We start from the raw sequence: 23,749 nt of genomic DNA, 5'->3' as shown, positions 1-23,749 counted from the left end.
GGAACCTGGCTATGATCAGCAAGGGGAAGATGGGGTGCTCCAGAATCCAGGACTGACGTCAAGGACAATAAACCCAACTTGACGTGCCGGATCGGGATAGGAGGCTGGGGTCAGATTCAGATTCAGATTCAGATTCAATTTTAATTGTCATTGTCAGTGTACAGTACAGAGACAACGAAATGCATTAGTGGAGGTGAACTCTCTGCAACTGGGACACAGCTAGATTTGACAACAGGCATCAGGGTCGAGAAACACGCACTGGATCAGGAGTTTAAACAATGTTTAAGCAACGTTTGCACAGGTACATGGATAGACAGTAGACAATAGGTGCAGGAGTAGGCCATTCGGCCCTTCGAGCCAGCACCGCCATTCAATGTGATCATGGCTGATCATCCCCAATCAGTACCCGGTTCCTGCCTTCTCCCCATATCCCCTGACCGCTTTCTTTAAGAGCCCTATCTATCTCTCTCTTCAAAGTATCCAGAGAACCGACCTCCACCGCCCTCTGAGGCAGGGAATTCCATAGACCCACAACTCTCTCTGTGTGATAATGTGTTTTGTCGTCTTCGTTCTAAATGGCTTACTCCTTATTCTTAAACTGTGGCCCCTAGTACTGGACTCCCCCAACATCGGGAACATGTTTCCTGCCTCTAGCGTGTCCAAACTCTTAATAATCTTATGTTTCAACAAGATCCCCTTTCATCCTAAACTCCAGAGTATACAAGCCCAGCTGCTCCATTCTCTCAGCATATGACAATCCCGCCATCCCGGGATTAACCTTGTAAACCTACGCTGCACTCCCTCAATAGCAAGAATGTCCTTCCTCAAATTAGCGGACCAAAACTGCACACAATACTCCAGGTGTGGTCTCAGTAGGGCCCTGTACAACTGCAGAAGGATCTCTTTGCTCCTTTATAGGACAGGTTTAGAAGGATATGTGTCAAACGCAGACAGGTGGGACTAGTGTAGATGGGGCATGTTGGTCAGCATGAGTAGGTTGGGCCGAAGGGCCTGTTTCCATGCTGTATGACTCTATGTCTCGGGAAAAAGTACTGGGATTAGGGTCTATGTTTTGGTTAATTAGTAAAATACACCCAAAGTACAGTGAAAAGCTTTGTTTAGCATGCTATCCAAACATCAAATATACCACACGTAAAAACAATCAGTCCAAACACAAGTACAACAGGTCAAGCAAAGGGGAAGATACAGAGTGCAGAATATAGTTCTCAGCATTGTAGCGCATCAGTTCCAGAGACAAAGTCCAATGTCCGCAATGGGGTAGAGGTGAATGGGACAGTACCCTAGCTTATGGAAGGACCGCGACTCAGTAGCCTGATAACAGCGGGGAAGAAGCTGTTCCTGAGTCTGGTGGTGACAGTGAGGGTAAAGATCAGAGGATTGACGTTGGGATCTGGGATTGGATACAGGGATCAGAGCTTGGGTTCAGGAATGTGGATCAGGTTCTGGGTTCAAAGTCTGGGCTCAGTATTTTGGACCATTGACAAGGATCAGGGTGGGGTCAGGGTGTGGGATCAAGGAAAGGAAATACTGAATAGGTTAAGGTGTTAGAATGGGGGACCAGAATTGGGATCGGAGACCTGGGACATTGATCGGATTGGGACCAGGATCACAGAATGGGATCAGGTTCTGGGACCAGGATTGGGATCTGGGACTGGAATCAATGATCCAGGAGAGGAGCAATAATCTGGGAATGGGATCAGAGATTGGGATCGGGATTCGGGACAGGGACCACATCCAGCACCAGGGGCCACAGTTTAAGAATAAGGGGTAAGCCATTTAGAACAGAGACAAGGAAACACTTTTTCACACAGAGAGTTGTGAGTATGTGGAATTCTCTGCTTGGTGGAGGCCAGTTCTCTGGATACTTTCAAGAGAGAGCTAGATAGGGCTCTTAAAGATAGTGGAGTCAGGGGATATGGGGAGAAGGCAGGAACGGGGTACTGACTGGGGATAATCAGCCATGATCACATTGAATGGCGGTGCTGGCTCGAGGGGCCAAATGGCCTACTCCTACAACTATTGTCTAATGACTGGGATTACAGAATTGGATAAGGATCAGGAACCTGTAGCCGGGAATAGGAAGGGGATTCAGAATCAAGGACAGGATCCGGGGTATGGGATCTCAGCACGGGATAGGAGTATGGGGCTGGGATCAGTCCTGGATCAGGGATCTGTGACCAGGGTCTGAGATTAGAAGCAATGATCCGGGGTCAAGGACAGGGATGGGGATCCCAGCAAGGGATGAGGATAGACAAGACAATAGATGCAAGAGTAGGCCATTTGGCCCTTCGAGATGTGGGGCCAGGATCAGAGACTGGGATCAATGATCCAGGATCAGAGACTGGGATCTGGGAAAGGGCTCAGGAGTCTGGGTTGAAGGACATGACTGGGATCAGTGTCTGGGATCTCTCAGTCACCCACCGTCTGTCTACCCGGGAACCAGACGCTCCCTCACTCCCCCCGGCGCTCCCTCACTGCCCTGACCCCCCTCACCCCTCGGGCGCTCCCTCACTCCCCGGGCCCCTCACTCCCCGCGCTCCCTCCCTCACTCACTCACCCTCCGTCGCCCCGGGCCGCAGCGCCGCCATTGACAACACGTGACGTCACCGCGCCGCACTGCGTCAGCCGGGACAAGCCCCGCCCCGTCCCCTGACTGACACCCGGGCGGACCAATGGGAGGCCGGACCCCCCACACCGGCCAATCAAGGCCCAGCCCCCGCTCACCTGCAGGTCCCGCCCTCGCCTCATGTCCACACCTGGGCGGCAGGTGGTCACTGGCCAGGTGATGCTCCACACACGCCAGGTGATGCACCACACACGCCAGGTGATGCACCACACACGCCAGGTGATGGTCCACACACGCCAGGTGATGGTCACACACGCCAGGTGATGGTCACACACCCCAGGTGATGGTCACACACGCCAGGTGATGGTCCACACACGCCAGGTGATGCACCACACACGCCAGGTGATGGTCACACACGCCAGGTGATGGTCACACACGCCAGGTGATGCACACACACGCCAGGTGATGCTCCACACACGCCAGGTGATGCACCACACACGCCAGGTGATGGTCACACACGCCAGGTGATGGTCACACACGCCAGGTGATGCACCACACACGCCAGGTGATGCTCCACACACGCCAGGTGATGCACCACACACGCCAGGTGATGGTCACACACGCCAGGTGATGGTCACACACGCCAGGTGATGCACCACACACGCCAGGTGATGGTCACACACGCCAGGTGATGCTCCACACACACGCCAGGTGATGCTCCACACACGCCAGGTGATGCTCCACACACACGCCAGGTGATGGTCACACACGCCAGGTGATGCTCCACACACACCAGGTGATGCTCCACACACGCCAGGTGATGCTCCACACACGCCAGGTGATGCTCCACACACGCCAGGTGATGGTCCACACACGCCAGGTGATGCACCACACACGCCAGGTGATGCTCCACACACGCCAGGTGATGCTCCACACACGCCAGGTGATGCACCACACACGCCAGGTGATGGTCACACACGCCAGGTGATGCTCCACACACGCCAGGTGATGCTCCACACACGCCAGGTGATGCTCCACACACGCCAGGTGATGGTCCACACACGCCAGGTGCTGGTCACACACGCCAGGTGATGCACCACACACGCCAGGTGATGCTCCACACACGCCAGGTGATGGTCCACACACGCCAGGTGATGCTCCACACACGCCAGGTGATGGTCCACACACGCCGGGTGATGGTCACACACGCCAGGTGATGCACCACACACGCCAGGTGATGGTCCACACACGCCAGGTGATGCACCACACACGCCAGGTGATGCACCACACACGCCAGGTGATGCACCACACACGCCAGGTGATGGTCACACACGCCAGGTGATGGTCCACACACGCCAGGTGATGCTCCACACACGCCAGGTGATGGTCCACACACGCCGGGTGATGGTCCACACACACCAGGTGATGCTCCACACACACCAGGTGATGCTCCACACACGCCAGGTGATGGTCACACACACGCCAGGTGATGGTCCACACACGCCAGGTGATGCTCCACACACGCCAGGTGATGGTCACACACGCCAGGTGATGCACCACACACGCCAGGTGATGCACCACACACGCCAGGTGATGGTCACACACGCCAGGTGATGGTCACACACGCCAGGTGATGGTCCACACACGCCAGGTGATGCACCACACACGCCAGGTGATGGTCCACACACACGCCAGGTGATGCACCACACACGCCAGGTGATGGTCCACACGCCAGGTGATGGTCACACACGCCAGGTGATGCACCACACACGCCAGGTGATGCACCACACACGCCAGGTGATGGTCACACACGCCAGTTGATGCACCACACACGCCAGGTGATGGTCACACACGCCAGTTGATGCACCACACACGCCAGGTGATGGTCCACACCCGCCAGGTGATGGCCACACACGACAGGTGATGTACCACACACGCCAGGTGATGGTCACACACGACAGTTGATGGTCACACACGCCAGGTGATGGTCCACACACGCCAGGTGATGGTCACACACGCCAGGTGATGGTCACTGGCCAGGTGATGCACCACACACGCCAGGTGATGGTCCACACACGCCAGGTGATGGTCCACACACGCCAGGTGATGGTCCACACCCGCCAGGTGATGCTCCACACACACCAGGTGATGCACCACACACGCCAGGTGATGCACCACACACGCCAGGTGATGGTCCACACACGCCAGGTGATGCTCCACACACGCCAGGTGATGGTCACACACGCCAGGTGATGGTCCACACACGCCAGGTGATGGTCCACACGCCAGGTGATGGTCACACACGCCAGGTGATGCACCACACACGCCAGGTGATGGCCACACACGCCAGGTGATGGTCACACACGCCAGGTGATGCACCACACACGCCAGGTGATGGTCCACACACGCCAGGTGATGGTCCACACACGCCAGGTGATGCACCACACACGCCAGGTGATGCACCACACACGCCAGGTGATGGCCACACACGCCAGGTGATGGCCACACACGCCAGGTGATGCACCACACACGCCAGGTGATGGTCACACACGACAGTGATGGCCACACACGCCAGTTGATGCAGTAACTCAACAGGACAGGCAGCATCTCTGGAGATGGGGGAGAAAGCAGGTGGAAAGTCATAGCGTCAACCAGGCCCTTCGGCCCAACTTGCCCGTACCAACCTAGATGACACACACAAAAAACTGGAATAACTCAGCTGGTCAGACAGCATCTATGGAGAGAAGGAACAGGTGACGTTACAGGTTGAGACCCTTCTTCAGACGTGGATGCTCCATTAAAGCTAATCACACTTGACATGTTTAGAGTCATAGTGACACACAGTGTGGAAATAGACCCTTCTGCCCAACGAGGTCACACCAACCAACATGCTACACCAGTCCCACCTGCTTGCATTTGGCCCATATCCCTCTAAACCTATCCTATCCATATACCTGTCTAAATGTTTCTCAAACATTGTGATAGTACCTGCCTCAACTACCTCCTCTGGCAGCTCATTCCATACACCCACCACATTCTGTTTAAAAAAAGTTACACCTCAGGTTAACTATTAAATATTTACCCCCTCCTCTTAAACTTATGTCCTTGGTCTCGATTCCCCTCCTCTGGAGACTGTGCATTTATCCAATCTATTCCTCTCATGGAAGACAGGTGGAGGAGGGACAAAGCCTGGTGAGTGATGTGCAGATACAGGCGAGGGGGTTGAGTCTGAAGAAGGGTTCAGACCCAAAACATCATGTTCTCCAGATATGCTGCCTGACCTGCTGAGTTACTCCAACACTTTGTGTCTAATTATATAAACCAACACCTGCAGTTCCTTATATCAATATTTAAAAGACATTTGGACAGGTACAATAGACAGTAGACAATAGGTGCAGGAGTAGGCCATTCGGCCCTTCGAGCCAGCACCGCCATTCAATATGATCATGGCTGATCATCCCAATCGGTACCCCGTTCCTGCCTTCTTCCCATATCACCTGACTCTACTATTTTTACTCTACTACTATACTAAGAGCCCTATCAAGCTCTCTCTTGAAATCATCCAGGGAACCTGCCTCCGCCGCCCTCTGACGCAGAGAATTCCACAGACACACCATTCTCTGTGAGAAAAAGTGTTTCCTCGTCTCCGTTCTAAATGGCTTACTCCTTATTCTTAAACTGTAAACTGTGTACGTGGATAAAAAATGGTTTAGGGCCCATCCGTGAGCAAATGGGACTTGCTTACATGAGGCATCCTGGTCAGCATTGATGAGTTGGGCCGAAACTGAATACAATACTCCAAGTGCAACCTCACCAATTCCTTGCACCACTGCAACATATCATCCCAACTTCTATACTCAATTCCCTCTGTCGCACTTCCTCCTTTTCTCCTCCTCACCTTGCTTCTCTCTTCCCCACCTCTCCTCTCCCTTTCTCACCCACCTATCTCCTTCATCTCCTTTTCCGCCCCAATGCGCTCCGATCACTTTCTCCCCACCTCTCACTCTTCCTTGCTTTCCCTTTCTCCCCATGTCGCTCCTCTCTCCCCCTCGCTAGTTCTCCCTTTCATCATATCTGTCTCTCCCTCGCTCGCTCTCCCTCCCTCCTCTCTCTTTCTCTCCTTTCAGTTCAGTTTATTGTCACGTGTACCGAGGTACAGTGAAAAGCTTTTGTTGCGTGCTAACCAGTCAGTGGTAAGACAATACATGATTACAATCGAGCTGTTTGCAGTGTACAGATACATGATACGGGAATAACATTTAACGCAACATAATGCCAGCACAGTCCAATCAAGAATAATCCGAGGATCACCAAAGAGGTAGATAGTATTTCAGCACTGCTCTCTGGTTGTGGTAGGACGGGGGCCACAGTTCCAGAACCAGGGGCCACAGTTTAAGAATAAGGAGTATCCATTTAGAACGTAGACGAGGAAACACTTTTTCTCACAGAGAATGGTGAGTCTGTGGAATTCTCTGCCTCGGAGGGTGGTGCAGGTTCTCTGGATGCTTTCAAGGGAGAGCTAGATAGGGCTCTTAAAAACAGCGGAGTCCGGGGATATGGGGAGAAGGCAGGAACGGGGTACTGATTGGGGTTGATCAGCCAGGATCAGATTGAATGGCGGTGCTGGCTCGAAGGGCTGAATGGCCTACTCCTGCACCTATTGTCTATTGTCTATTGACGGCTACGTTGCCTGATAGCAGCTGGGAAGAAACTGTCCCTGAATCTGTGTGTGTTTTCACTCGCCCTTTCTCTCTCACCTCTCTCTCCCACACTCTCCCTCCCTCTCTCCCCCATCTCTGCTCCTCTCCCAGGGGTTGCGCCAGGCTGACTCTGCAGAGGATCACTGACGATGCTGAGTGTGAAGCCTTGATGCTGTTGCTAAGAGCCGCTCACCTGCAGCGCTCCCCTGGGGCCCCGCCGCCTGGCTTCGCGGGGGAGGCTACAGGCGACTCTGGTTTAGATGCTGCTGCAGCCGTGCAGAGCGAGGAAGCCAGTGAGAAGCTGGGCTGGAACCATGCAGCGGTGGGCAGGGCAGGTGCGCCTGCTCACAGCAAGGGTCACAACCACCTGTGGGACCGTCGCCGCTCGGGCCAGCGCCCGCGTGAGGCAAGCGGCCAGAGGCAGGTAAGCCAGCCGACCCAGGGAGTCAGAGTCCCACACACCCTTCAGCCTGACATGCCCCTGACATTGGGGGACGTCCAGAACCAGGGGCCACACAGTTTAAGAATAAGAAGTAAGCCATTTAGAACGGAGACGGGGAAACACTTTTTCTCACAGAGAGTGGTGAGTGTGGAATTCTCTGCCTCAGAGGGCGGTGGAGGCGGGTTCTCTGGATGCTTTCAAGAGAGAGCTAGATAGGGCTCTTAAAGATAGCGGAGTCAGGGGATATGGGGAGAAGGCAGGAACGGGGTACTGATTGGGGATTATCAGCCATGATCACATTGAATGGCGGTGCTGACTCGAAGGGCCGAATGGCCTACTCCTGCACCTATTGTCTATTGTCTATAACCCTCGAGTATCCATCTACACTAACCCCACTGTTTAGTTTAGAGCTATAATGCAAAAACAGGCCCTTCGGCCCACCGAGTCCGCACTGACCAGCGATCCCTGCACACTAACACTATCCTACACACGCTGGGGACAATTTACATTTATACCAAGCAAATTAACCTACAAACCTGTACATCTTTGCAGTGGAAACCAGAGATCCCGGAGAAAACACACACTCTCACGGGGAGAACATACAAACTTCGTACAGACAGCACCCGTAGTCAGGATCGAACCCGGGTCTCTGGCGTTGTAGCTCTACCGCTGTGCCATCATGCCACCCATTATAGACACAAAAAGCTAGAGTAACTCAGCGGGTCAGGCAGCATCTCTGGAGAAAAGGAATAGGTGATGTTTCGGGTCCGAACCTTTCTTCAGAACATTTCTCCACAGATGCACCCTGACCTGCTGAGTTATTCCAGCATTTTGTGTCTATCTTTGGTGTAGGCCAGCATCCGCAGTTCTTTTCCACTTTTTGGCCATTTGATGTTGTGAGACTCTCCCTCACCACCGGATGAGGCAGTCTACTCCAGAGTGCAATCATCCTCTGGAACAGCTCTGTCCAACACCGCAGGAAACTGCCAATAGATGTGAATGTGGCCCAGTCCATCACACAGACCACACTCCCCACCATTGTAGATGTAGCCCAGTCCATCACACACACCACACTCCCCACCATTGTAGATGTAGCCCAGTCCATCACACAGACTACACTCCCCACCATTGTAGATGTAGCTCAGTCCATCACACAGACCTACACTCCCCACCATTAAATCAATATACATTTCACGCTGCCTCGGGATAGCAGCCAACATCAGCAAAGGCCACTCACATTCACTCTTCCCCTCTCTTCTATCAGACAGAAGCTTGAAACCATGCACCACCGGATTCAGGAACAGTTTCTTCCCCACTGTTATCAGATTACAAACAGCCCTTACATAGGGTGTAGTCCCAATCTCCAACCTACTTCATTGCCATGTACTATCTCTGTAATTGTAACCATATAACATCATATACAGTACGCTTAATGTTTGAGGAGGAACTGCAGATGCTGGAAAAATCTAAGGGAGATAAAAATGCTGGAGAAACTCAACGGGTGAGGCAGCATCTATGGAGCGAAGGAATGTGTAACATTTCGGGTCGAGACCCTTCTTCAGACAATGGACAACAGACAATAGGTGCAGGAGTAGGCCATTCGGCCCTTCGAGCCAGCATCGCCATTCAATGTGATCATGGCTGATCATCTCCAATCAGTACCCCGTTCCTGCCTTCTCCCCATATCCCCTGATTCCATTATTTTTAAGAGCCCAATCTAGCTCTCTCTTGAAAGCATCCAGAGAACCTGCCTCCACCGGACCAGACCCAAAACGTCACCTATTCCTTCGCTCCATAGATGCTGCCTCACCTGCTGATATTCTGATATTTTGCACTTTATGTATCTCCGTGCACAGATGATGCCTGATTTAGAGTATTTCCGTTACTTTTTTGTTTTTAATCTGATTTCCAGTACTGCAGTATTGTTCACCTCAGTTTGGTCTCCCCTCTGTGCTCTTTCCTCAATCATCTCGGAAGGACATTCTTGCTATTGAGGGAGTGCAGCGTAGGTTTACAAGGTTAATTCCCGGGACGGCGGGACTGTCATATGCTGAGAGAATGGAGCAGCTGGGCTTGTACACTCTGGAGTTTAGAAGGATGAGAGATCTCATTGCAACATATAAGATTATTGAGGGTTTGGGCACGCTGGAGGCAGGAAACATGTTCCCGATGTTGGAGGAGTCCAGAACCAGGGGCCACAGTTTTAAGAATAAGGAATAAGCCATTTAGAACGGAGATGAGGAAACACTTTTTCTCACAGAGAGTGGTGAGTGTGGAATTCTCTGCTTCAGAGGGCGGTGGAGACAGGTTCTCTGGATGCTTTCAAGAGAGTGCTAGATAGGGCTCTTAAAAATAGCGGAGTCAGGGGATATGGGGAGAAGGCAGGAACGGGATACTGATTGGGGATGATCAGCCATGATCACATTGAATGGCGGTGCTGGCTCGAAGGGCCGAATGGCCTACTCCTGCACCTATTGTGTATTGTTTCCCCTCTTTGCTCTTTCCTCAATCATCTGGGTTCATTTTCACCTGCTCCATACAGCTGTGGTCTCCAGCCCTTCTCCCTCCCTCTAACACCTCCACCATTCCTGCTGTGGCGTTCTCTTAACCCTGGCGCTGAGCAAATCCCTTTCCTCTCTCCGCCCTCTGCAACTTAAAACACTTAGCCTAAAGAAGGGTCTCGACCCGAAACGTCACCTACTCCTTCTCTCCAGAGATGCTGCCTGACCCGCTGAGTTACACCATCTTTTTGTCTTTATCCACAGTTTTAAAGTTTTCAGCTCTAATGGAAGTTAATTTGCTGAAACGTCAACTCCACGTCTCTCTCCACAGACGCTGCCTGACCTGCTGAGTGTGTCTGGCATTTTGTTTGCTGCCTGCATGCCACACACTGCTGTCTCAGTTGTGTAGGAAGGAACTGCAGATGCTGGCTATACACTGTAGATAAGACCCAAAATGCTGGAGTAACTCTGCGGGACAGGCAGCATCTCTGGGGAGAAGGAATGGGTGATGTTTCGGGTCGAGTCTGAAGAAGGGTCTTGACCCGAAACACCACCTATTCCTTTTCTCCAGTGATGCTGCCTGTCCCGCTGAGTTACTCCAGCTTTTTGTGCCTATCTACTCTATCAGTTGAGTGGCACCATCTGTTGGCAGCTGTTTGCAGTGCAATTGCATGTTGTCCGTGTGGTGTGGTTGGAGACCAAGGGACTGCACACTCTCTCCTGCCCTGCTGCTGCCCTTTCTCTCAGAAGGGGGAGAATCTCTGGAATTCTCTTGCCCCCCCCCGTTTGGTCAAAGCAGATCATTACATAGATTTCAGATGGATTTACATTAATATTTGTATTACCAGGTTACCGGAAACTCAACAGCCAGAAACAGACCCTTCAGCCCGCCTAGTTGGCATACTGAGCTAGTCCCATTTACCTGCGTTTGGCCCATATCCCTCTAATCCCTTCATATCCATATATCGTTCAAATGTTTTTTAAATGTCGTAATTGTACCGGCTTGTACAGCTTCCTCTGGCAGCTGGTGCCAGAAACAGACCACCCTCTGAGTGTAGAAGTTGCCCCTGAGGTCCCTCTTAAATCTCTCCCCTCTCACCTTAACCCTGTGCCCTCTAGTTGTAAAATTGCCTACCCTGGGAAACAGCCTGTGAGCATTCACTTTATCCGTGCCCCTCATGATCTTGTCCACCTCAATAAGGTCACCCCTCAGCCCCCTACGCTCCAAAGGACAAAGACCCAGCCTATCCAACCTCTCCCTGTAACTCAAGCCCGCAAGCCCAGGTAACATCCAGGTGAATCTCTCCTGCATCCTCTCCAACTTAATGACACTACATCGGGCTTTATCTTGCATTAAATGGTGTACTGTTTATCTTTGTCCTGCGGCCGGCCTGATTGTAGGCAGGTACCGTCTTTTCTTTGACTGGGTAGCACGCAAACAAAAGTTTTTCACTGTGCCTCGGTCCACGTGTCAATAATAAACTAAACATGGTACTTAATTTGATCAGTACAGGTGTCAGGTGTCATGGGGAGAAGGCAGGGGTTAGGAGGGAGAGATAGATCAGCCATGGTTGAATGGCAGAGTAGACTTGATGGGCCGAATGGCCCTAATTCTGCTATCACGAACAAGCTACCAGTGGAGGTAGTTGAGGCTGGGACTATCCCAACGTTTAAGAAACAGTTAGACAGGCACATGGATAGGACAGGTTTGGAGAGATATGGACCAAGTGCAGGCAGGTGGGACTAGTGTAGCTGGGACATGTTGGTAGGTGTGGGCACGTTGGGCTGAAGGGCCTGTTTCCACACTGTATCACTCAGTGACAAGTGTAGCTGGGACATGTTGGCAGGTGTGGGCAATTTGGGCCGAAGGGCCTGGTTCCACACTGACATTTGAAGTTAATGACAGAGGTGAGTTCTGGGGTAGATGAGCCATGATTATATTGAGTGGTGGGGCAGTTGTGAGGGGCCGAGGGGCGTGCTCCTGGTTTCTGTGTTCTGCGTGCCATGGTGGTGTGAGCAGTGACGGTCTGCCTTCTTGTCCGTGCAGTATCGGCTCACCGTGGATCCTGGACCCGATGGGTGACGCCTACTACTACTGGCTCATCATCTCCAGTCTCCCCGTGGCCTACAACTGGATCATGCTGGTCGCCAGGTGAGACTCAGGCCCACTGGTAAGTCAGGGAGAGGCCAGCTCATGAGCTGGGACCACACTAGTCCACAACAGCAGCCCTGCTCTTCCTGGGAGGTTCTGCATGTGATGCCAGGTCAAGAATGTCATCAGACATGTGTAAGCAGGAACTGCAGATGCTGGTTTAAACTGTCGACAGAAAGCTGGAGTAACTAAGCGGGACAGGCAGCATCTCTGGAGAGACGGAATGGGTGACGTTTCAGTTCGAGACCCTTCTTCAGATGGTCTTGACCTGAAATGTCGTCCATTCCTTCTCTCCAGAAATGCTGCCTGTCCCGCTAAATTACTCCAGGTTTTTGTGTCTAAGTTATCAGACATTGTTGGCTTTGGGCAGCACGGTAGTGCAGCAGTAGAGTTGCTGCCTTACAGCGCCAGAGACCTGGGTTCAATCCTGGCTAAGGGTGCTTGTCTGTACAGAGTTTGCACATTCTCCGCATGCCTTGAGTTGGTTTCCTCCGGGTGCCCCGGTTTCCTCCCACATTCCAAAGACGTGCAGCTTTGTAGGTTAATCGGCTTGGTGTAAATGTAAATATTGTCACTAGTGTGTGTAGGATATTGTTAGTGTCCGGGGATCGCAGGTCGGTGGAGACTCGGTGGGCCGAAGGGCCTGTTTCTGCGCTGTATCTCTAAACTAAACTAAACTAAAGATTAGATTAGATTAGATTAGATTAGATTAGATTCCTTTATTGTCATTCAGACCTTTCGGTCTGAACAAAATTATGTTGCCTGCAGTCATACACAGGATCAATAAAAACAAAACATACAATAAACACAAATTAAACATCCACCACAGTGTGTTCACCAAGCACATCCTCATTGTGAGGCAAAGTCTTAGTCTCCGTCTCTTCCCTCCTTGTTCTCCCTCTGTGCTGAGGCGATCGATCCAGGCCGGAGATGCCGCCCTCCAGTCCAGCGGACCTCCGTGGTGATGTCGCCGCCGCCGAAAGCCGGAACGCCGTCTCCGCTCCGAGACGGCCCGCCACAGCATCAGCTCCGGGCAGCCGCCCCAGCTCCAGGCCACCGCCCCAGCTCCGGGTCCCGCAGTCTCCGCTCCGGGCCGCCGCCCCAGCTCCGGGTCCCGCAGTCTCCGCTCCGGGCCGCCGCCCCAGCTCCGGGTCCCGCATTCTCCGCTCCGAGCCGCTGCCCCAGCTCCGGGCCGCCGCCCCACCTCTGGGTCCCGCAGTCGCCGCTCCAGGTCCTGCAGTCTCCGCTCCGGGTACTGCAGTCTCCGCTCCGGGCCGCTGCCCCAGCTCCGGGCAGCCGCCCCAGCTCCAGGCCGCTGCCCCAGCTCCGGGTCCCGCAGTCTCAGCTCCGAGCCCCGCTGCATCAGCTCCAGGCCGCCGCCGAAAGCCAGAACGCCGCACCAGCAAGTCGGGCCACCGCTGCCTTAGCCCCGAAGACGGCCAGCCTCTCGTTGGTGAGTCCTGGCTGGCTCTGCCTCCGGAGCCTCGGGGTCAGTCGCAGGCTGGAGGCCGCCAGCTCCGCCATTAGGCCTCAGCGCAGATGGAGGCAGAGAAGAGGGATACGACACGAAAAAGTCACATTCCCCTGAAGGAAGAGACAGAGAACATGTTTCACCCCCCATCTAACACAACCCAACAAACTAAAACTTAACCAAAACAAGACAAAAAAAACAACAGAAAAAAGTAAAGACAGACGGACTTGCAGGCGAGCCACAGCTGTTAACAGCGCCGCCACTTCCGGATGCACAGGTACTGAGAGATACAGGTAAAATTAAAATCCTACTGCAGTATCACAGGCACAGAGACACAGGTAATGTAAATTATAAAAGGACTGTCCCAAAAAACAGGGCGTGAGGGCAAACATAATTAGAAAAAAAACAAGTCCCTGTTATTGCAAGAATCGTAAAGTTCAAGTCAAGGATATTTAATTGTCATCTGTTTCGCAACATAATAGTAAAAAATTTAGTTTGCCGCAGCTTTACAAGCCCGTAAATACAATAAACGCAGATAAATATTTTCATAATCAGTAATACAATGAATTCATAATTGTGATACCATAATTCAAAACTGAGGTCTGTCGCATAACCAAAGACACAGTCCACAGTAGATCACTGTTGCAGAGGTTAGTGTTGTGCAGTGTTCAAGATCCTGATTCATTGCTGGGAAGAAGCTGTTCTTGAACCTGGAGCTCACGTTTTTCAGGCTCCTGCATCATCTTCCCGATGGTAGCAGTGAGATGAGAGCGTGGCCAGGGTGATGTGGGTCTGTGACGATGCCGGCTGCCTATTTGAGGCAATGCCCTTTGATGCCCATTCTCATAGTGCGGTGAGGTAAAGGTACAGTGAAAATATTGCTGCCGCATCGCGAGCAGAGAGACTAAGACAACATGCATATGCATAAATTACAAGATTCCACAACAAACCAGCAGAAAAAAGACATTGGTGCAAAAATATAATTAGAAAAAACACACAATTAGAAAACAAGTGAGTCCCACCGCAAATTGGAGAAGCCGCCTCATATTTCGCTTGGGTAGTTTGCACCCCAGCGGTATGAACATTGACTGCTCCAATTTCAGGTAGTCCTTGCTTTCTCCTTCCTTCCCCTCCCCTTCCCAGCTCTCCCACAACCCACTGTCTCCAACTCTTCCTTTCTTCTTCCCGCCCCCTCCACCTCCACATCAGTCTGAAGAAGGGCCTCGACCCGAAAGGTCGCCCATTCCTTCGCTCCATGGATGCTGCCTCACCCGCTGAGTTTCTTCAATTAGAAAACAAAATAAGTCTCCAGTAATGCAAGAGGTGGTCTGTGGTGTTCTGTTGCTGAGGTGGGATTGGGGTCGTGCGGGTCGGTTCAAGAACCTGATGGTTGCAGGAAAGTAACTGCTCCTGAACATGGTGGTGTGGGACTTCAACCGCAGACATGGGAGCCACAGAGATACGGGAAGTGACAGCGACAGATGGATATACTCACAAAATAGTGGGTGAGAATGTCACAGAATAGTGGGTGAGAGTGTCACAGAGAGAGAGAGGATGAGAGTCACAGAGATTAGGGAAGTGAGCACAGAGATAGGGGAAGTGAGAGAACCAGATATAGAAGTGAGAGCCACAGAGGGAGGGACGAACGAGGGGAGGAGGGATTTAGAGGGGGTGAAGTATACAGCGAGGGGAAGGAGAGATTCAGGGAAGGCAAGGTATATTGATAGAGGGAGAGGAGATGCAGAGGTAGAAGCAGGAGAGATGGGGAGGGGTTGTTAGAGGGTGAGATAGACAGAAGGGGGAGGTGTGTAAACAGAGAGGTGGAGAGGGTGAGGCATTCAGAGAAGGGATTGTACAGAGAATGGAGGGGGAGGAGGGTTGGAGTGGGAGATATATGGAGAGAAGGGAGGTGTATAGCAAATGGATACAAAGTGCTGGAGTAACTCAGCGGGTCAGGCAGCATCTGTGGAGAACATGGATAGGTGAAGTTTCACAGAGTGCTGGAGTAACTCAGCGGGTCAGGCAGCATCTCTGGAGAACATGGATAAGTAACCTTTTGGGATGGGACCCCTCTTCAGAATGATTGGGGGTGGGGTGGGAGCTGGGAGAGAGCTCTCTATATAGTAAGAGGGTTTAGAAAGATCTGGATTGGGTGAGGTGAACAGAGACGGGTGAGAGGATGTGTATGCAGAGAGACAGAGATGCAGAGGGAACCCAAAGCAGCACAGTCACGCGGTCCCTGCATGCATTGTACCATCGTTCACTCACTGCTCCCTGTGCTTGCTCTCCAGGTGTAGCTTCACTGAACTGCATTGCAGGTACCTGACCATCTGGCTGGTTCTGGACTACCTGTCCGACTTTATGTACCTGCTCAATATGGCCGTCAGGCTCAACACAGGTCAGTGTGCCAAAGGGAGAGGAGGAGGGGAGTGGAGGACCAGAGGGGGCTCAGGAGAGGGGAGGGGGGGGCTCAGGGGAGGGGAGAGGAGGTGAGGGAAGCTCAGGTGAGGGGACCGGAATGGGTTTACGGGACGGGAGGAAGGACTCAAGAGTGGGTAGGGTTGTGGTTTTAGAGAAGAGGAGGAGGAGGGGGGGGGGGGTGCTTACCAGATGGGAGCATATGCGGGAAGGAGTGGATTTGATGTGGGGTCTGCACGGTGGTGGGATGATGGTTTGGGATAACAGATGATGAAGGGGTGGAGAGCAGGGGGATGGGATGAAGGGAGAGGGCTTACTGAGGGGTGGGGGATGTGATTTGGCTGGGGGTGAAGTGAGGAGGTGGGTGTGCATGGGGAGTTTGTGGATATGAGTGGGGTGGGGAGAGGTTTGGAGATGATGGGGGGGGGGGGGGATGGGAGGAAGGGGTCCAGTGTGGTGGGGTGGGGGGGGGGGGGGGGTGGAGGGTGCAGGATGGGATGCGGTTGGGGGATGTGGGCTGGGGGAGAGGTTTGGAGGGTGGGGTGGTGGGTAGATGAGAGGGTGGAGGACGAAGGACAGGTGTAGGGGATGGGTGGTGGTGAGATGAGGGTGTGGATGCTGGGCTCTGGGGTAGACAGTAACGGGCTGAAATGTTGTCGCTTTTCGCGTCCAGAATTTTCGGCACTTTTCGCCTCTTAATTTTCGCGCTTGTCGCGTCCTGAAATTTCGTTGATTTTTGCGTCTGGAATTTGCGTCGCTTTTCCCGCCCTGAATTTTCGTCGCTTTTCGCATCCTGAATTTTCGTCGCTTTTTGCGTCTTGAAATTTAATCGCCTCTCTCTCTCTCTCTGTCTCCACTACAGGCCACCTGGAGCAAGGCGTGTTGGTGACGGCACGCCGGCCCATCGGCCGCCGCTACCTGCGCTCCGCCACCTTCGCGCTGGAGCTGTGCTCGCTGGTGCCGGCCGAGGTGCTGGGCCTAGCCCCGGGCTTGGGCCTAGTCCCGGGCCTGGGCCCTGTCGTGTGCGCGCCCCCGCCCGCCCTGCGCCTCAACCGGCTGCTGCAGCTGTCGCGGGCGCGCGAGTTGCGGGAGCGCGCCGAGACCCGGTCGGCGCGCCCCCCGCTGGTGCGCGTGTCCGCGGCCATGGGCCTGCTGCTGCTGGCCATCCACTGGAACGCGTGCGCCTACTTCGCGCTGTCGTCGCGCCTGGGCCTGGGCAGCGACGCCTGGGTGGCGCCGGCCGCCGGGGCCTCGGGCCTGACCCGCCAGTACCTCCACAGCGCGCACTTCTCCACGCTCGTGCTCGCCACCATCGGGAACACGCCGGCGGCCACGCGCCCGGAGGAGTACCTGTTCGTGGTGGGCGACCTGCTGGCCGCGCTGCTGCTGATCGCCGTGGTGGTGGGCAGCGTGGAGTCGGCGGTGCGCCAGGCGGCCAAGGCCCGGCTTGGGGCCTACCCGGACGCCCGCGGCCTGAGGCGGTTGCTGGGCGACGCGCGCGCCCCCGCCAGCCTGCGGGAGCGCGCGGCGCGCTGGTGCCGCCACGTCAGCGCGTACGGCCGCGCCGTGGACGAGGAGCGCGTGCTGCTCCTGCTGCCCGAGCGGCTGCGCGCGCTCCTGGCCGCCCACGTGCGCGCCCCCGCGCTGGCCCGCGTGCGGCTGTTCGGCGGGAGCGGGGAGGCCACGAGCGCGGGCGAGGGCACGAGCGGCGGCAGCGGCCTACTGGAGCGCCTGGCGCCACGACTCAGGCCTCAGGCCCTGGCGCCCCGGGGACACGGTGTGCCGCCGCGGGGACGTGGGCCGGCACATGTACCTGGTCCGCGACGGCTGCCTCGCCGTGATCGGGCCCGACGGACTCCCCATCGCCACCCTGCACGCCGGCAGCTACTTCGGGGAGATCAGCGTCCTGCACATCCCAGGTGAGGGGACGTGTGTGGGTGGGGGAGGAGGTGTGGGGTGGGGAGGGGAGGGTGAGGGGTGGGGGAGGGTGGGGGTTGGGTGTGGGGGGGGGGTGGGTGTGAGGGTGGGGGAGGGGTGGGGGAGGTGTGTGAGGGTGGGTTGGGGTGTGAGGGTGGTGGGGAGGGGTGTGAGGGTGGGGGGGAGGTGTGGGGGGTGTGGGGGAGGGGTGGTGTGAGGGTGGGGGGGGGGGTGAGGGTGGGGGAGGAGGAGGTGTGGGGAGGTGGGGGAGGGGTGTGAGGGTGGGGGAGGAGGTGTGGGTGGGTGGTGGGGGGGGTGTGTGAGGGTGGGGGAGGAGGTGTGGGGGTGGGGTGTGAGGGGGGTAGGTGTGAGGGTGGGGTAGGTGTGAGGGGGGGGGGAGGGGTGTGAGGGTGGGGGAGGAGGTGTGAGGGGGGGGGTGGGGGAGGGGTAGGGGAGTGTGAGGGTGGGGGAGGGGAGGTGTGAGGGTGGGAGAGGGTGTGTGGGTGGGGGAGGTGTGGGGGGGAGGGGAGGTGTGAGGGTGGGGGGTGGAGGGTGGGAGGGGCAGGGTGTGAGGGTGGGGTGAGGGTGGGGGAGGTGTGAGGGTGGGGGTGTGAGGGTAGGGGAGGGTGTGAGGGTAGGGGGGGGGGTGAGGGGGGGGAGGTGTGATGGTGGGGGGGGGGGGGTGGGGGGGGGGGGGGGGTGTGAGGGTGGGGGGAGGGCGGGAATGGTGTGAGGGTGGGGGCTGGGGAGGGTGTAAGGGTGGGGAGGTGTGGGGGGGGCAGGTGTGAGGTTGGGGGGGGTAGGTGTGAGGGTGGGGGGGGGGAGGTGTGAGGGTGGGGGGGGGAGGTGTGAGAGTGGGGGGGGGGGCGGTGTGAGGTGGGGGAGGGTAGGGGTGGGGTGGGGGGGGGTGGGAGGGTGGGGGGTGTGGGAGGTGTGGGGGGGGGGGGGGTGAGGGTGTGGGAGGTGTGAGGGGGGGGGGGGGAGGGTGTGAGGGTGGGGGGTGGAGGGTGGGGAGGGGAGGTGTGAGGGTGGGGAGGGTGGGGGGAGGTGTGAGGGTGGGGGAGGGGAGGGGTGGGAGGGGAGGGTGGGGGGAGGTGTGAGGGTGGGGAAGATAGTGTGAAAGCCGGGGAGGGATGGGGCAAGTTGAGAGGGTGGGGGTGGATGGAGATAGGGATGGAATGGGAGGGGGGGGGGAAAGTGAGGGTGGGATAGGCAAGTGGACGAAGAGGGTGAGGTGGAGCGAAGATGAGGTGGGGACCAAGGGAGTGGAGGGCATATCGAGAGGGTGGGGACATAGAAAGGGATGGGAGGGGTGACAAAGGTGTGAGGGTGGGGTGTGTAGAGAGGGGAGGGCAAATGAAGGGAGGGACGGGCAAGGGCAGGAAAGGTGAATAGAGGAGGGAGAGGGTGGGGTGGGCAAGGAGTGGGTGGGGGGATAGAGGTGGGGAGGAGGGTGTAGTGAATAGTGAATGGGAGAGGTAGGGTTGTGAGGTGTATTGAGGGGAGGAGGGTGGGGAAGGTGAGAGGGCGGGGTGAAGGGAGGTAGGGAAGATGGCGGAGCGGGAGGAGAGGGTGTGTTGCGGAAGGGAAAGTAGGGGATGTGGAGGGAGGGGGTGGGGATTGATGGAGGAGGGAGGATGGGGAAGGTGAGGGAGGGAAAGGTGTGGAAGGAGTGGGTGGATAGAGGTGGAGGGGAGGGTGCGGGGGTATAGCGAGTGTGGGTGTGTATAGGTGGGGAGACAGCAAGAACACGAAGAGTGTTGATAAGGGGAGTAGAGGAGTGAAATATGAAGCTCGGAGAGGGATATACAGTAGGTGGAAGGTTGCAGGGGTGGAGAGATGGGTGGGACAGTGGGAGAATGGGTCAGATTTGCCATGTCTGACTGTCGCTAATTCTCTTCCAAATGTGAGTAAATCCTGTCCAAAGAATCCTCGCCAACAGTTGCCCTACCACTGATACAAGGCTCGCTGGTCTATAATTCCTTCTACAGGTGCACAACCTTTTATCCGAAAGCCTTGGGACCAGACACTTGTCGGATTTCGGAAATTTTCGGATTTCAGAATGGAAGATTTTAGCGTAGATTAGGTAGGTAGGGGGGGCTTGAAAAAGTCTGGAGCTGCTGTCCTCCCGGGTGAGGGGAGACTCATTGGCATAAATGTGTCAGTTAGTTTGGAGGGATTTTAGGGTGGTGGAAGAGGGGGAAACTTTAATTCTTAGTCCTACAGGTCGGCGACTCCCAACCTCGGGGAGGGGGGGCTCCGTCCGGCCGGGTGGCGATTGTAGCTCCGGGAGGCTGCGAGGCGCTCCAAATGCGGCCCGCGGCCGGGACGTCCCAGCTGAGGGGGAGTCGGAAATCGCAGGCTGGGATAGCGGGGAGCGGGCAATGCCTTACCGGGTCGGTGGGCAAGGGAGGCTGTGGCGGGGGAGCGTCGCTGGATTTGGAGCCGTGGAGCTGGGTCCGTCCGGGCGGTATAGGGTTGGGAGCTCAACCCCGGCAACTCTACCCCTGGCTGCGCGGCTCCAAATCAGCGACGAGTTGTGTGTCGGCGGCCACAGCGGGAGCTAGCCGCACGGTGAGGTAAGGCATTGCCGCTCCCCGCTGGTATCCCAGCGCTGCGACGCTGCCGACTCCCGACATTCGCGGAGCTGGGGCGTCCAGGCCGAGGGCCGCGCTGGATACAGTCGCAGCCATGGGGTAGAGTTGCAGGGGTCGGAGAGATGGGCCGCCCGGACGGCCACAGTGCGGAGCTGGCACAGATTTGACCATCCCCGTCTCTCGACTGGTCGGGGACTAATTAAAGTTTACTTCACCCCCCTTCCAAAAAAGCCCTAAAACTAAACTGTCATTTAAGCAATGAACAGATCCTCCCGCCAACAGCTTACAGTAGTACTACCACTGATAAACAAGGCTCGGAAAAAAATGGTCTATAATTCCTTCTACTTCCATCCTTAAATAAACTTTAACTACTCTCCAGTGCTCTGGAACCTCACCTGTGGTTAGAGAATATCCAAAGAGCTTTGTCAAAGCACCCACAATCTCCTCTCATGCCTCTCTCAATAAACTGGGATAGATCCCATCAGATCCATGGGATTTATACCTTCAATGTCCTTCAATGGCAGCAACACCTCCTCATCCTTGATCTCAAACTGCCCTTGTTGTCCACACTGATAACATTGTCCCCCATGTCCTTGCTGCAAAATACTCCTTTAGTGCCTTGCCTACATCCCCAGACTCCAAGCACAAATTCTCTACCTTATCAATAGACAATTGGTGCAGTGCCATTCGGCCCTTCGAGCTAGCACCGCCATTCAATGTGATCATGGCTGATCATCCTCAATTAGTACCCCGGTCCTGCCTTCTCCCCATATCCCCTGACTCCGCTATCTTTAAGAGCCCTATCAAGCTCTCTCTTGAAAGTATCCAGAGAAACGGCCTCCACCGCCTTCTGACGCAGAGAATTCCACAGACTCACAACTCTCTGTGTGAAAAAGTGTTTCTTCATCTCTGTTCTAAATGGCTTACCCCTTATTCTTAAACTGTGGCCCCTGGTTCGGGACTCCCCCAACATCGGGAACATGTTTCCTGCCTCTAGCATGTCCAAACCCTTAATAATCTTATATGTTTCAATAAGATACCCTCTCATCCTTCTAAACTCCAGAGTATACAAGCCCAGCCGCACCATTCTCTCAGTATATGACAGTCCCGCCATCCAGGGAATTAACCTTGTGAACCTACACTGCACTCCCTCAAGCGGACCTACTCCCTGAGCAGTTCTACCTTCCTCCCTGGTTACATTCTTTTGTCTAATTATGCCTCTTTCCCTCTTCCAGTGCCCTCTTTCCCATCAGGTCCAACCCCCACTCCCTCACCCTCACCTCGTTTCCAAGCCCCAGGCTAAGCCCATAATGACAGGCCCCAGCCACTGCCTACAAGACAACATCCCAGTGCTGGGCATGCCCCTCCCTCCCACTGTAGACGCAAAATGCTGGGGTAACTCAGCAGGACAGACAACATCGCTGGAGAAAGGAATAGGTGATGTTTCGGGTTTGAGACTCTTCTTCAGGAAAGGGAAACGAGGATATGAGACTCTTCTTCAGAATGAAAGGGCAAAAAAGTAGAGATATAGAAGGTGATTGTAGAGAGGGGCTATAGAACAGAAATGAAACTGAAAGACGGTGCAAAAAAGTTGGATGATGATAAAGGAAAACAGGCCATTGTTAGAAGGTGAGGGGGTACTTGAAGGGCATAGGAAGCAGGGTTACAATATTAGAGGTCATATTCATACCACTGGGTTGTAAGCTGGCCAAGCAAAATATGAGATGCAAGTTGCTTTGGGCTTCACTGACAGTGGAGGAGGCCCAGGACAGAGAGGTCAGTGTTGGGATGGGAAGGATGACGCGCTGCCCGTTTTGTCTCTGGGGCGGGGTAGGCAACAAGTCGGGGAACCGGAGGACAGCGACCATCCAGAGTGTCGGCTACTCGGACCTGCTGGTGCTGAGCAAGGAGGACCTGGCTGAGGTGCTGCAGGAGTTCCCCGAGGCTCGGCAAGACCTGGAGGAGAAGGGCCGGGAGATGCTGCGGAAGATGGGGATGCTGGAGGAGGGGGAGGCCTTCCCGGTGGAGGTGGACAGGGAGGGCCTGCTGAAGAAGGCCGAGCGGTTGGACAAGGCCCTGGATTCGCTGCGCACCTCGCTGGCTCGCCTGATAGGCGAGAGACAGTCCGCCCTGCATAAAATGAAGCTGCGTCTCAGCCGGCTGGAGCGCTGGCTGGACACCCGCAAGGAGGCCGGCCCGGTGGCACCGGCCCACGGCCACGACCGGGGACAGGCCAAGGCCTTGGTCCATGGGCAGCCTCAGGACCAGGCCCAGGAACCAGAACCAGAACAAGCCCAGGCTTCAGTCCATGGGCAGACGCAGGCCCCGGCCAAGAAACGAAAATGGAACCAGCTGAAGGCCCTGGTCTTGGGCCACAAAGAGATCCAGACCCAGGTCCCAGTGGAGGATCCAGGGCAGCCCTGAGCCCAGGCCCAGCCCCGGCCATGACCACAGGGAGCTCCACTTCTATGCCGAGACCCAGGTTCCTCACCCGTGCCCCAGGCTGAGACACAGGACCAAGCCCGGCAGCAGGCCCAGGGCAGGGTGTGAGCAGTCACAGGAGCAGAGTCAGGCCTACTTCCCTCAAGCACTCTCCCCAACCCCAGGATCACAGACTGTGTGAGCCTCTCTGTTGGATAGAACCTGGGGTTCACTGGCTGGGCCCAGGTTTAGGGTGACCAGGGCTCAACATGTCCGGCTCACCGAGCTGCCAGAGTGTGCAGGTCAAGAGTGTTTTGGTGTTATATGCCTCAGATAGAGCAATGATATTCTTACTGGTAGCAACACAACAGATATGTAAATTTAGTATACTGTAAAATATATTAAATGAGAAAAATAAGTTCTGTGTGTGTATAATTACATGTACACACAGTTACATACATACATAAACGCACACACACACATATATATACACAACACGCGCGCGCGCACACACACACACACACACACATATATATAGTGTAG

The 23,749-nt window shown here is 55.1% G+C and overlaps 1 protein-coding gene across 1 annotated transcript; it reads left to right on the top strand.

The window, feature by feature from the left end:
* Window positions 1–7,456: 7,456 nt before the first annotated feature.
* On the top strand, window positions 7,457–23,612 carry LOC129698439 (cyclic nucleotide-gated cation channel alpha-4-like). Its single transcript, XM_055637584.1, is given in 7 exon segments — window positions 7,457–7,711; window positions 9,586–9,602; window positions 12,278–12,382; window positions 16,145–16,251; window positions 17,095–18,029; window positions 18,031–18,190; window positions 22,620–23,612. Coding segments are annotated over 7 exon segments (2,169 nt in total). The 3' UTR covers window positions 23,210–23,612.
* Window positions 23,613–23,749: the final 137 nt, after the last annotated feature.

Source organism: Leucoraja erinacea, chromosome 6 (assembly GCF_028641065.1).
Source record: "Leucoraja erinacea ecotype New England chromosome 6, Leri_hhj_1, whole genome shotgun sequence".
Taxonomy (NCBI): domain Eukaryota; kingdom Metazoa; phylum Chordata; class Chondrichthyes; order Rajiformes; family Rajidae; genus Leucoraja; species Leucoraja erinaceus.
Note: the sequence above shows the minus strand (reverse complement) of the source record. Positions and strands in the feature narration are given on the sequence as shown.